Source organism: Quercus robur, chromosome 8 (assembly GCF_932294415.1).
Source record: "Quercus robur chromosome 8, dhQueRobu3.1, whole genome shotgun sequence".
Lineage (NCBI taxonomy): Eukaryota > Viridiplantae > Streptophyta > Magnoliopsida > Fagales > Fagaceae > Quercus > Quercus robur.
Genome location: NC_065541.1, coordinates 18,215,803 through 18,229,848, shown reverse-complemented (window position 1 = coordinate 18,229,848; position 14,046 = coordinate 18,215,803). Strand labels below are relative to the sequence as shown.

The 14,046-nt window shown below is 36.3% G+C and overlaps 2 protein-coding genes across 2 annotated transcripts; one reads left to right on the top strand and one right to left on the bottom strand.

Moving 5' to 3' along the window:
- The first annotated feature begins 4,327 nt into the window (after positions 1-4,327).
- On the top strand, positions 4,328-7,175 carry LOC126694877 (uncharacterized). The gene is made up of 2 exons (XM_050391400.1): positions 4,328-5,025; positions 6,481-7,175. The coding sequence occupies exons 1-2, from the start codon at positions 4,543-4,545 to the stop codon at positions 6,838-6,840; spliced, it is 843 nt and encodes a 280-aa protein (XP_050247357.1). The 5' UTR covers positions 4,328-4,542; the 3' UTR covers positions 6,841-7,175.
- A 2,811-nt stretch (positions 7,176-9,986) lies between these two features.
- On the bottom strand, positions 9,987-13,480 carry LOC126694876 (vesicle-associated protein 4-1-like). The gene is made up of 7 exons (XM_050391399.1): positions 12,934-13,480; positions 12,677-12,747; positions 12,177-12,258; positions 11,887-12,005; positions 10,701-10,778; positions 10,478-10,603; positions 9,987-10,373 (listed from the first exon to the last, which is right to left on the bottom strand). Exons 1-7 carry the CDS (start codon positions 13,211-13,213, stop codon positions 10,314-10,316), a joined length of 816 nt encoding a protein of 271 aa, XP_050247356.1. The 5' UTR covers positions 13,214-13,480; the 3' UTR covers positions 9,987-10,313.
- Positions 13,481-14,046: the final 566 nt, after the last annotated feature.

Here is a 14,046-nt window from a genome sequence, read left to right as displayed (position 1 = left end):
TTTTGGAGATATGTCTGGCATGTCCTCGTGACTCCACGCGACGACGTCCAGGTTTTCTTTAAGGAACTGGACGAGGCTTGTTCTCATCTCGGGACTTAATGTCGTCCCTATTCTTTTCGTCTTGGTTGCCTCTCCTTCGACCAATTCTACAGTCTCTAGGGCTTCCACTTTATCTTCTTCTTTCTCCTCGATCATCCATGTATGGTTCTCCTTTGCAGCCAACACGGCCTGGTAGCACTCTCTGGCTAGGACTTGATCTCCTTTTATCTCACCAACACCGTTCTCAGTTAGGAACTTTACCTTTAGGCAATAGGTGGACGTGACTGACTTCCGTCAGTTGAGCATGGACCTCCCAATAATCACATTGTAAAATGAGGGGCAGTTTACCACCAAAAAGTCTAATTGACGAGTTAATTGCCTCAGGTAGGTCCCCACTGTTACTGTCAATGTCACTATGCCCTTGGGATATACTCTGTCTCCACTGAAACTAACAAAGGGGGAATCAAATGGGCGCAGTCTTCCTGGATCTAACTTCAACTATTGAAAGCAAGAAGGCAGATGATGTCTGCGGAGCTACCATTATCCACGAGGATTCTCTTGGTATTAAATCCTTTTATTGTGAGCATTATGACTAAGGGGTCGTTATGAGGCTGCTTCACACCCCTAGCATCTTCCTCGTTGAAAGACATGTCCTGGTTCGTCTGTTTCTGCTTAAACGAGAGTATCATATGGACACTGTTCACCTGCCTCTAACGTGCTTTCCTGAGGGATCTGAATGACCCACCTGTGAATGGCTCTCCTACGATCGTCTTTATCTCCCCAATCACATTCTACAGAGGCTGGGACATGTGATCCTCGTTTCTAGGCGAGGACTCACACTGGGTTTTGTTACCGTCCTTAAACCTGCTAAACTCCCCCTTCTTTACATACTTTTACAGTTTTCCTTTCCGTATCAACTCCTCTATCTGCTCCTTTAGGTCCCGACAATCTTTTGTATAGTGGCCATGATCCTTGTGAAACTGGCAGTACTTCTTCTTGTTACAGACGTTAAGGGATGAATGTAATGGCCTTGGCTATTTGAAGTAGTGCTCATCCTTAATCTGCGTCAAAATTTTATCAACAGGAATAACTAAAGGAGTGAATTTTACCGTTCTAGGAGTTTTCTCATCTTTCCTTCTACCTTTGTCATTAGTCCGACAATCTGGACGCTCCCTTTTTTGTCCTCTACGATCGTCATCTTTCCTTCCCTTGTCCCCCGGCTTTTCCACATCCTTTATGACGGTTAACACATCCTCAGTGTTCATGTACTTCTATGCCTTCATGAGCATCTCCGCCATCATCTTAGGAGGATTATTCACGAGTGAAACCAAGAATACTCTGGACTTCAACCCCGCTTTAAAGGTCATCAGTTGCACCTTGTCATTAGCTTCGTCCACCTCCAGGGTCTCCTGAGTAAAGCGTTTCACGTACGACCCTAGGGTTTCTTTCTCTTCTTGTCTAATGGTGAGTAAATGGTCTGTTGGCCTCTTCGGGCGTTGTCCTCCAACGAAGTAACGCAAAAAGGCATTGCTCAACTGCTCAAAGCTGTCGATGGATGATGTTAGTAACTTTGTGAACCACTCCCTAACAACTCCTTTGAGAGTGGTGAGGAAGGAATGACACAATATTTTGTCAGGAAGCTGTTGAAGGCCTAGTGTCGTCTTGAAGGTGTTGAGGTGGTCCTAAGGGTCTTTAAGTCTGTCAAACAGCTCAAGCTGAGGCAAGCGAAACTTCAACGGCACAGGATATTCCAAGACTGTCGCGGTGAAGGGCGAATTTGTTGCCCTGACCATTCTATCCAAGCTTCGATCTGTTTTTTCTTTAATGGCATTCCTTAGCTCGTCCATCTCCTTTCTCATCTCCCGGAGAAGATCCAATTTTTGTTCATCTGGGGTAACCGGCCCTCGACGGCCACTCCTTTTACGGCTATCCCCTTCGTCCTCTTGATTGGCCCTAAACTGATTCTCCTCCTACTAAATCTGTAGCCTCATTTCTTGGTTCTGTCTGGTGAGCTCTTCAACAGTGGCTGCTAGAGCCTAGACTTGCGGAGTTAAGGCTGGAGAATCTTGGTTGGACTCCATCTGAATATAGAAGTTGATGGAAACTACGTTTTCAAATCTGAGTACGAAAATGTCATCCCCATAGACGGCGCCAAACTGATAAAGTGCAAATTCGTCAGTCGAAGTAAGTGCATCCAAATGGAGGCAAGCCCTCGTCTCTGCAACTATAGAAATGGTAAGGTAGCTCCCTCAGAGTGGTCACTAGTGTGGTGCCTGCTACAACGTCTCCGATGCCAAAGTCAGTACAAGGAAGCTATTGGGAAAAAATAAAGCAAAGTAGTAGAACAACAATAAGTATTTCTAGGTGTGTCTTTGTACCTTATGCTGGTGCTTGTGAAGGCCTTATATATGTTTCTATAGCCCCTAGCCGTTGCGGCAGTTATTGTGGCTTTAATGCCTCTCTTGGTAACGCCTTGTGCTCAATAATGCGAACTTCAATGGGCTTCCAACGGTCCATGTGCTGTCTTTGTAACCGCTTGAGGTATTGTTACCCGTATTGAATGGCTTTGCTACCTCCATCAATAATGTGGACATTTGTTCAATTCCTCTTAGGGGATGACCTCGTTGGTAACGATGACATCGTCCATGGAAGTTGAGTTCGTCAGTCGCATCAATATGCATTATGCAATGTTCTTTGAAATATCTATTTTCTGGGTCTGGTGGTTCATGGCTTAACCAAAACTATGTATAAAACTCTTTTTTCCTAATTATATATGTAAGAAAACTTAATTGTTCATGAATTGTTCATGTAATGGATGTTTTTTACAATTCTAGAATCATCGCTATCAATGTGACATATACAGGCCAAAAATAGTTGTAAATTGTAATTATTAAGAACCATGCACTAAACTATGGTAGATGTTGTAAGTTTGTAACGTGTACGTACCAACCTGGCAACCTCTTTGGTAACTTTATTTTAATAGTGCCCGGAACTTTCTTTCTTTTCTTTTGTTTTAGGTAACTTTTTTCAAAAATTTTTTAATTGATTAAAAATATTACTACATAAATATTCCGCTTCTCCCTTCAATCTAGGCTCCGCATTTCCATATGCTTAAGGCATAGCAAAATATCATTAGGCTCAATTCACCTGATATTAACCCCGTTGGTATCTTGAAACAACATGAACTTGGCCAAATGATTTGCTTTCACGTCAGCACTCACCATACTATCAAAACGATCTTAAACATAAAACGTGGCCAGACGGTTGTATCTAACTATCCCTCTGTTAAATCCAGATTCAAAATTCAGTTCTCTCTGCCATTTCGGGGTAGTTTGGTATAGGAGTTTAAATACATATTTTCAGTTTTTAAACAATATTACATGTATTTTTATACATTTTTCATCCACATATATTTTCAAAAAATACAAATAATGTTACTAGAATAACGTTACCAAACAACTCCTCGTTACCACAACTTTTGCTATAATTTATTGAAGAATAATGCTAAATATACTAATTTTTTTACAAACTACTGATGTGATAAGTAATTATTGTAAATAAAAAAATGATGTTATTGGTATGCTTAAATAAGAATCAATAAGAAGTTAATCACAACAACAGTTTGTAAGAATATTGTAAAATAGTTTATAACTATAGCATTACTTTATTGAATCATAATGCTAAAACCACAATAAAATTCATAACTTTTATTACAATTTGCTCACATGGCAATTTTTTTTTTTTTTTTTTTTTTTTTTTTTTTTTTTGCTGAATTGCTTACAAGGCAAATTATAAGCAATGGAGTAAAAATAATTAGTACACAACTTATTACGTGAACAATTTATGAGTTTTATTGTGATATAGCATTATTGTTATTGAATTGATCTCTTGAAATAAGGGACAATCAGTTTCATAAGAACTTTCCAATTTATTTTTATATTTTTTGTTCCATTCATTAGAATATAGATCACGTTCAAATTATGATTCCAACGTTGTCCCTAAACATTTCTTCAAATTTTTATTATTATTTTATAACTTCGAAGTCCTTGTCATGACATCCTGACGAGTCCACCGCCTCTTCCAGGTAAAATGTGGTGGTGGCACTTGATTTTCCCTCTCACTGTCATCCAACCCACCCCTGACAAACAACGTGGTACCGACACATCCGTGTCGGCAACGCAACACGCCAACTTTCCAACCAAACCACAACACCTGTCCTCAACACACTAAAAACCAAATGACCAAAAACAGTAAACAAAAATAAAAAAACAAACAGCAACCTAACAAATAGAAATATTCAAAGCCTTAAACTTTAAACCTACCATTGCAATAGCTTATTCTTTGCCACCTTTCTCTCCCAACCTCTGATCCCATCTTTTTCTGATCATAGTCCCATTATCACAATACACAAACCTCTCCGCTTTACACACACTCTCTCTAACTTTCTCCATTTCCATTTATCAAAATAAGGCGCGACGAAACGACGTCGACGTAGTACACAAAATGTCACGTCGTTTCCTCGCCTGTTTTGGCAAAACCGGGAGCAGTAAAACGAAGCCGGCGTCGTCGTCGTCGTCGTCTTCGGCGGAACGTAACAACGTGACTGTCGACGTGTCGGCGGAGGAGCAACGACGGGGTGGGGCGGTGCTGGTGGAGCTGTTCTCGTCTCAGGGCTGTGCCACTTCACCTGAAGCTGAGGTTTTGGTGTCGAGGTTAGGCAGAGGGGACTTTGATGGGCTGGACTTACCGCCCGTTGTGTTGTTGGGCTTTCACGTGGATTATTGGGACTACATGGGTTGGAAAGACCCATATGGGTCGAGCCAATCGACTGTGAGGCAAAAGGCTTATGTTGAGAGTCTCAAGCTCGACACCATGTTTACACCTCAGGTTGTGGTGCAGGGTAGGGCTCAATGTGTTGGCAATGATGAGAATGCTTTGTTAGCTGCCATTAAAGAGGCACCAAGATTCCCTGCTCCTACATTCCAGGTTAGTATATATTCATTCCTCTCTTTCTATTTTGTTGATTCAGATTAGATTACTATTATGTTGTGTATATATATGTGGCAAGAATTTTAGCAATTGCAAGATTTTTTTTTTTTGTTACATAAAAAAGAATAATATGAATAATTGCATGTATTATTTATTATGTGATTTTTTTTTTTTTTTTTAATTTTACTGCATGCGAATGAGTTGTTATAGCCTATAGGTGGTCTAAAAATGGCTAAATCCAAAACAAGAACTTGCATTATTCATCACAATCATTTCTGCTTGTACAATTGGTTTTTTTTTTTTTTTTTAATGTGATAAGTAAGTATATTTGTTTCTCCATATGTTACTATTTTTTTAGTTTGACATGCATCAAGTGTCCTTGTGCAACACAACACGCATCTAAAAATGGTCACATATTTGACCGTCGAATACACAAAATATTGAATAGAAGTCTTAACCTTTATTTTATTTTTATTTGTTTTGGATTTGTGCCTATATACTCATATATGCTCTTACTTCTTATTCGTCATTATTGATTTCTAAAATAGTTAGTTGACGAGTAGAACATGAATGATTAGTGAGTCATAAATAATATTATAGTACTTAAAATATAGATTAAAAAAATGTAAATCAGAAGTTTGATCAAATTGGGTTCTATGACAAAGACAACATATTAGATGCTAAGGTCAATTCCAATTAGCATTAAGTAAAGTTTATTGCTAAGGAACAAGAAATTTGGAATTTGGAATCAAATCCCTTCTGCACCAAAAATAAATATATGTTGGCCTTGTAATAAAGAAAAATTATAATAGAGAGTTTAGTTAGGTTCAAATTCTAGGGTACTGTTAAAAAAGAAAAAAACAAAAGTAGATTGAAGACTTGCCGAACAAGTGAATTTTACAGCTGTGGCATACGCGTTTGTGTGGTGTGCAATTTTCGGTAGGCCGGTGGGGTTTGTGGGTCACTAGCATCTATATACCTGTACCTGTACACCGTCAATTTTCGACTAAAAGTAGTATTTCACTTTTGTTGTAGATCTTGAAAGAAATGTGGACACTCGACCATCATGGTGGTTACACAACACCAAAGTTGGAAAGTGACTTTCTTACCTAATGAGAGTTGGGGAAAGCCACCTGTTAATCTATAATTGAAAATAAGAGCAAAATTTAGTACAAATTTTCATCTACTCAATCTACTTGAACACGATTACAGAATTCAATGTCAAATATAGTAAATCTATTGGCAAATATGTCATATCATTATCAACATGAAGATTTAAAATCACTGCGAGCATATGGTAAAATGTCTAGCTTTTCATGCTAATCTTTCCTACCAGGAGTTGAATATTGTATTCACAAAATGAAGCTTAGGATAGAAAATTGATTTATTATCACTATGCAGATATTTTTCAAGTGGAAACTTTGATCACTATGAAAAATTTTATTTGAACAGGCAACATTCCAAAGATCTGGATCAGACTCCTTGCAAGTCTCCCTAACAGGAGCTCTAAGGACAAAGGTGGACAATCGTGGTGCCAATGTCATGGTGGCATTGTATGAAAGCGGATTGGTGACTGACTGTCCAAAGGGTGAGAACAAAGGGAGAGTTCTATCCAATGACTTTGTCGTTAGAAAACTCGAAAAGCTTTGCACTGTTAAAGACATCTCTGCCAAGAAGACAGTAACAGGATCTGTTAATTTCCCCCTATGGCAAGGATTCCATGGCAGCAAATGTGGCGTTACCATCTTTGTTCAAGATAGCTCTCATCTAATTTTTGGTTCACAGAACTTTCAGTTGCCAGATGACATTTGAGATAGCTCATCTGTTGTTTACTATAAATCAAGTTGCGGCGGCCACGATTTAGTCTATTATGTACAGGATGTCTTTGTTAGGGTATTGATTTCTTTTCTTTTTTATGAGTTTGCGTTTTTCTTCTTGTTACTGGCTGGGTTTTTATAAATAGGAGATGGAGAGAGACAGCTCCATTAATATATAAAAATCCTTCTTTTTAGGTTTAGAATTGAATTTCCACGTATTGCATTATGTGGGTGAGAGATGTGAGTGAGCAACTTTGATTTCTATGTTAATTTTGTATTGATTGGCTTTTTATTGCTTTTAGATCAAATGTGAACTCTTTTCTATATTCATTCTTGGCCTTTATATGCATTGGGAAGGCCTAATTGAAATGGCCTTAGACATCAAGAAATGAGGCAAGTATGTTGTCATCCATGTTTCTGTATATGTCATTTTTGTAAGAATCAAGACGGTAGTTTAATCTTGGTTCTATTCGAAGTTAATCAGTCATTTAAAACTATGCCATTATAGTTAATTATATGCTGTCCGAGCTGAGTTCACAATCACTAATAGATTCAACAGAAGTGAGATATATAGGTGCAAGTTTATTTTATACGAAAGCTGAATGAACATTTTCCAGGAGCTAATTGATGTAGCAGTTTTTGTTTTTGTAGAGAGAGGTAAACCAATTCTCATAGTTCATCCCTTGCCCCTCATCAGGTTTCTCAGCAAATGCTATTAGCCCTGTCATAATCAGCCCAAAAAGCCTCTAGAGTCTCAAAGGGCACACTACACTTAATTAGATCCCCAGCAAGTAGCAACTCAATTGGATTATTACCCTCAAGGATTATTCCATCTCCATGTTAGTCCAGTTTTTAAAATCCAAATATTTTCCTCATGCTAACTTTCTCCAAACAAAAGGCCTCAACCTCTTCCTCCAAATCCATCATTCAAGGCAGAAATCCTTATTTTTTCCATTGAAGTGCGTTCACAACCGTGATTCCAACTAGAACTATTATCTTTTCTCTCTCCTCTTCCCTTCCCCACAATTGTCCCAAATGTCCTCTAGAAAACCACTTTTCATCTCCTGAGGGAATGTTATTGGTCCCAATTAGTTTGGCATCAATCCCAACTCCCCAATTCCTATCTTTTCTTTTCTCTATCTAATATATTTTCTTGGTGCCACTCAAATATAGATAAGAATTAGGTCCAGTGTCCAATTACACTGGACCCAATGGTCTGAATCCAAGTCCCTCGAATATTGCTTGTCATGATTTTCAGCAGTTAAGCCCTCCCTGGCCTTTGATTTTCATATATACCATTCGGCTTTTATACCTATCCGGTAACCAATTTATTTTCCACCAAGAGATCCCTTTAATTAATTATGAACTCATTCAATTTATCATTTTTCAACCTACTAAACTCTAATAATTCTATTATCATGGCAAAAAAAAGTTTTATAACTCTACTAGTTGACACTTTTAGTATTTCTAATAGAGATATTTATGATTTAAATCCCCATTTTTCCCATTGTAATTATTAAATAATAATAATAATAATAATAATAATATATCCTTTAGAAAACCCCTAAAACCATCAAATGGATTTCTTGCTCTCCTCCTCGAGGGGAAATTTAAGTTTAATATGGATGGAAGTTTCAAAGGCAATTGAATTTTGGGTAATTATAGATGCTCTATCTCTTCTATTTGCATGGTATTTAGGGTACCATAACCTCATTCTTGAGATTGATTCTACAGAAGTATTTACCATTCTTACTACCTAAATATATCCCCCTCTCTTCACTAATTCTTTGGTTCTGAACTTCTTTTTAGAAGCTAACAAATGTACCTTCTAAAAAAATCAATAGTATTTAAAATCTATAGTGTTTGTTTCATAATAATTACTCTTTATCATCAAGCCAAAATGTTAATTGGTTTTTAGTGTAAGAAGAATTGAATTACATATATCTTATTCAACGACAAAAGACTTTATCAATTGAATTAACTAAAACCTATAATGATTTAGCTATTTGGGAAATATCTATAAATGATGCTTCTTATTTAAATTGGATTTGCCCATTATCTTTGTATTGTGTTTCTATGGGAAGTCCAATAATTATCTACTCCAAGACCGGTTCTGGGTTAGGTTCAATCGGGAACCAAATCCAAAACCAGTCTAGTCAAAATTGGCAAAAAATAGTCAAAAACAGAAAAAATTGATCAAGAACCGGTAAAAATAAAGAACTGCCTCTTTTTTGATTCTTTTTACCGTTTCGATTTTTAAAACTATACCAATATATATATTAGACTGCTATTTAATTTAATTCTATCTTTTCTTCTTCCCCCCCCCCCCCCCCCCCCCCAAAAAAAAAAATCAATAACCAAAAATATAAGTGTTATAAAATAAGAACTCACTACCAATTAGATAAATCATTTCTTCTATAACCACATAACTTGCCAAAACTTTTGTCACAACTTAACTACTTTATCATGTGATCAACTATGAATGGTGGACAATTATTTTCACATAAACTTACTATTTTTTTCCATCAATCAATATCAACCATTCCAAAGTCATGGCAAGAATTATGAAACAAGAGTAGCTTCCTTATACTTAGATTACATTTGAGATACGCTTATTTTGCTGAAACTGAAAACTTTTTACTGAAAGTACTGTAGATAAAGGTAAAAGTTAATTAAAATAATACAATAAGACTCATGAATAGTACTAAAAAATATAATAAGACCTATAAACAATAACAAAAATAAACTAAATAATAAAATAAGTTTACCTTTTAAACCAATGCTAGATGCAACTTGAATTGAGGAGAAACAAAAGCTGTCCTTACACTCAGGTAACAAGTGTGGCCGGTTTTTGCGCAGCTACACCCTTAATAGGAAAAAGTACACTATCTCCTACAAGGTATAATTATCCCCTTAATGGAGGAAATAGTTATTGATCTTTGTTGTCTTATCAGTTGAGTGAGGCTCACCTACTCTGAGAGGGAGGCTACATGCATGCCCTACATGGTATAATTTTCCCCTTAATGAAGGGAATGGAATCTGATCTTCGTTGTCATATTAGTTGGCACTAAATGCAGTTGCACTAAGGGCTATAAATAATGACCTAAGCACAAGGGCAGAGATCCATGTAAGAAATTAAAGTACATCCAAGGAAACCGATGAACTTATACTTATGAATGGAGTAAAATACTACTTAACAAACAAAGACTAAAAGCCTGACATAAATCAGGCACTCTAGACACAAAAATTTACATGCATTTATTTTCATACAAGCAAAATCCATTATCTACAAGAACAATGGCTCAGTCCAAAATCTGGTATCTTGATCCTCATATTCCTCCACATGGACTTCCCGACTGAGGTCCATCCATCTTCCCACAACAGTTACTAGATGAGTTGTAGTGAAACATACAACATAACCACATTTTTGTCCCGACAAAAGCACTTGCAGCTGGAGCAAATCACACATTATGCTGAGTCTACCACTTCAACCTGCTGTCGAGCCAGGTATTTCTCCCTTCGCTCTTTCTGAAAGATACAAGTGTAAAAGAGATAAAACAAGTTAAATAAGATGAGAATTCAAATGAGCATTTATGCAACAATAGACATGACAATAGATACGAAATTTGTACCCATTCATCTATTACAAGCCCTTCCCCAACAACCCGAGGTCCTGTGTCTACAGGAGGTTTCTTGCGTGTTTGTGATTCAAGAGCAGCCTCAGCTTCAGCTAATTGACGCTTCAGTTTTTCCAATGCCTAGGATGAGATTGAAAATACATACACACACAAACAATGTCATTATGTAACACTTGTTCACCACATACAGTAGTTAACAAAACAACCTTTGACTTACAGGACTATGACGCTCCACATCTAAAAATACAACCCGCAATATTCGTTCAACAGTTACTTCATCCTTTTGTTCCTCAAACTGCGCAAAAAATGGTCAAATCAAATGACAGATCTTAGGTTAGCACCAGAAAATCTCCTGAAAGCATAAATAAATAAATAAAAGTAAAACTACTGCAATCATGTTTAGCTCAGTTGCACGGTTTTAAATTGCTAATAGAGGCTAAATCCCACTATGTAAATTGACCAAACTGTTATTTGATCCTTTGTTCAAGAAACCGTTTGAAAAAACGGTCCAACAACAATATTTAGTTTTGCATTGCCTACAGTAATAAAAGACTAGTACCACTACTACATTTATATCTAAATCTGAAGAATTTAAACATGCCATGAGGTAGAATTCCAAAGACAGAAAAGCAATAAACATTGTGCACAAAGGAGAATCCAAAACGGGGCATTAAAATATAGACAAATTATAGGAAACTTGTTAGCAGTTGCATCCATGTAGAACATATGGCACAGCAGAAATAATCTTTAATACTATTTTTTTTAGTAGCTATATTTCTTATATATGGATTTCTTTTTTATATCATGAGCACAATTAACATTAAAAAAAAAAAAAAAAATTAAGTATCACTTTTGACTTGGTTCCTTTGGCAATGTCTGAAAACTCTCTAGCACTACATATTTCCTGTCCATAAGTATTTGGAGAAATAATTCCAGGACTCCACAATCCAATTCTGTGATCGATGATCTTTTTATTAATGATATGTGCTAATATGCAAAGATTTTGCAACAATGAATATTTAAATATAAATATCTCGCTTAAGCAACATAAATAAGCATATTATCTCCCCAATTCTTGTAAGAGAAATTTATGGCTAAATCCAGTTGCCTATATCAAATAAGTTGTTTGTTTAGAATAGTAATCTCTCCCAAAATTAGTAATCTCTCTTAATTTTGAAAGAGAAATTTAGATAAGCTAATAATTTAGTAAACCTATTACGATACTCCAACGTAAGTTTTACTGAAGCCATAAAGATTACTCTGTTTTTCAACAATAACACATAATTTTACATTTTAGTTCCTTATTTTATTTTCTTTCTCATCTGTCAATACCAAAAAGTATGTTTTTACCACATAATAGTAGACACATCAGCGTTATTGCAACCAGAAGCCATTTAACATACCAGCTCAGGTACATAATCTATTCCTCCTTTGACCTTCAGACTCATGATCTTGAACTTAATCTTGCTCTTCAAGTCCAATTGCTTTTCATTGTTCTCAACATGCTCCACAAATTTGAACACTGCACAATCAAATTCACAAGAAAGAGTGGAAGTTAGATAATATATGGGCAAGTGCAATACAAACATTAAAACAGAAACATATATAGAATATAATTATAATCCCTATCCAACCCCAGTTTCCCTACCAATACAAAAGTGAAATTCCAAACTCCAGAGCTCAAGAATAATACCTGTTGCAATAATGCTCTCTCCAGGAGCAAGGATACCACCAGGAGGACGCATATAACAGCTCTTCGGTGCCGTAGTTTGAAACTAAAGCAAGACAAACAAAACCATTAATTAGATGGCTCACTTAAAGTTATTTTAAGTGCCAAGTATTGAAAATTATTTCAAACCTCATAGAACTAAAACTACAGGTCTAAAATGCTCCATTCATAACACCACGGACATCTTGGGATGCCGCACCACATCAAAATACATTATATGACTGTAAAACAATAACAACAACAACCAAGCCTTAGTCCCAAGATTTTGAAATCCGCTAAGGATTCACAAAAGACGAATCAGGTCGGCTGACACATTATATGATTATAATACCTCTCCAAAACTCGGCCAATCAGTATTTAAAGTACATAAAATCTAAAATACTACAAACTATCAACACCAATGTAGTGAATCACACGAAACAACATTAAAAAATAGATAAGCCAAAATAAAAAGAAACCAATACCTTAAACGCCACATGGGACCTACTGGTGTTCTTCAATCTGATCGCGCTCTTAACCTGTTTACCAGGCTCATCTTCACAAAAATACAATACCAAACACAATCAGACAACGAGAAATTCATCGAGATTCACAATTTTGAAAACTAAAAAAATTCAAAACCCAATTTTGCAAGTAACTTTTTTATTTTTTTGTTTTTGAAAAAAAGTCAAAATTGACAAAACAACAAAAGTCAAGAAGGTGGAGTAAAACGACGACGTACTTGGGAAGTAGAGGTTGCTGGAAGGGTCAAGGCGGAGCCTTCGGCGAGGTGGGAGTAGCGATCGAGCAACGGACGACACCGTTTTGGGTGGCGGCTTTGGATTGGACGGCCCCTCCACGTGTCGGCCGCTCAGACTCCCGATGTTACTATGAGTAAGATTCTGTGTGGAAGATGAAGACGACGACGTATTGCCCGACTGCCAAAACGGACAGAGCCTGAACAGCTTCGTGTCAGACTGTGATTTGTGGTGGTGGTGGTGGCGGTGATCCGCTATAGCCATGGTGTGTCGCCAGAACCTTAATCGTGGCGAATCACTATTGGCGGCGCTGGTTTTCTTTTTTTTTCTTTTTTTTATAACTTTTTGTTAGTTCTTATCTCATGAAGTCTTATTAAATTCCTGGAAGTTTCGCTTCTGTTTGGGGGCGAAAATACATATATTTTTTGTGTGAAGTCTAGGACAAGTGGGAATGAGTGAATATCTTTGTTTCGGTGAGTGTGGTGTTGTGTGGACTCGAGGTTGAAAAATGAAGATGGGGAATTGGAAATTGGAAACTAGCTGTGGGCTAAATATAAAGGCGGATTTAAGAGGTGGCATTCTTCTGGAATTTATTTTGATTTGACATCCGCGCTTCCCTACTGGAATTAACCTTTTCTTTTTCATTTTATTCTATTTTTTCCAAAAGTGTACTAAATATACTTATGCTTAAATAAAAAAAATAAGTGAGGAATACGAGTTGTTTTATAATTTTGTACATAAAAGCTATAAGATAAAGAAATAGGTTATGCCAAACCAACACTTCAATTCATTTTTTATAACTCTCTAGGTATTTATATTAATCAAATTGACTCCTAAAATATATTTTAGTTACCCCTTATGAATAGAAAAATAATGTGATCACCACATGACCTTATTAAGAAAATTCACCAATTGATTTGTTTTATTGATCACATGATAGTTACATAATTTTTCCACTAAAAAAATAATAAAATATTATTTTATGGGTCAATTTGATATATAAAGTTTAAGAGTTATAAATAATAATTGACTAATTACAGTTAACTTAATTGATAAAACATTTTAAGTTTAATTTCTACTTAGGGCAAGACTTAGGT

Excerpts from the sequence above, each read along its gene's own strand:
- LOC126694877 (XM_050391400.1), top strand. The coding sequence starts at position 4,543 with ATGTCACGTCGTTTCCTCGCCTGTTTTGGCAAAACCGGGAGCAGTAAA. Across the intron at positions 5,026-6,480 it reads TCCCTGCTCCTACATTCCAG|GCAACATTCCAAAGATCTGG; the intron begins GTTAGTATATAT and ends TTATTTGAACAG.
- LOC126694876 (XM_050391399.1), bottom strand. The coding sequence starts at position 13,213 with ATGGCTATAGCGGATCACCGCCACCACCACCACCACAAATCACAGTCT. Across the intron at positions 12,259-12,676 it reads GGTCCCATGTGGCGTTTAAG|TTTCAAACTACGGCACCGAA; the intron begins GTATTGGTTTCT and ends GTCTTGCTTTAG. Across the intron at positions 10,604-10,700 it reads ATGTGGAGCGTCATAGTCCT|GCATTGGAAAAACTGAAGCG; the intron begins GTAAGTCAAAGG and ends ATCTCATCCTAG.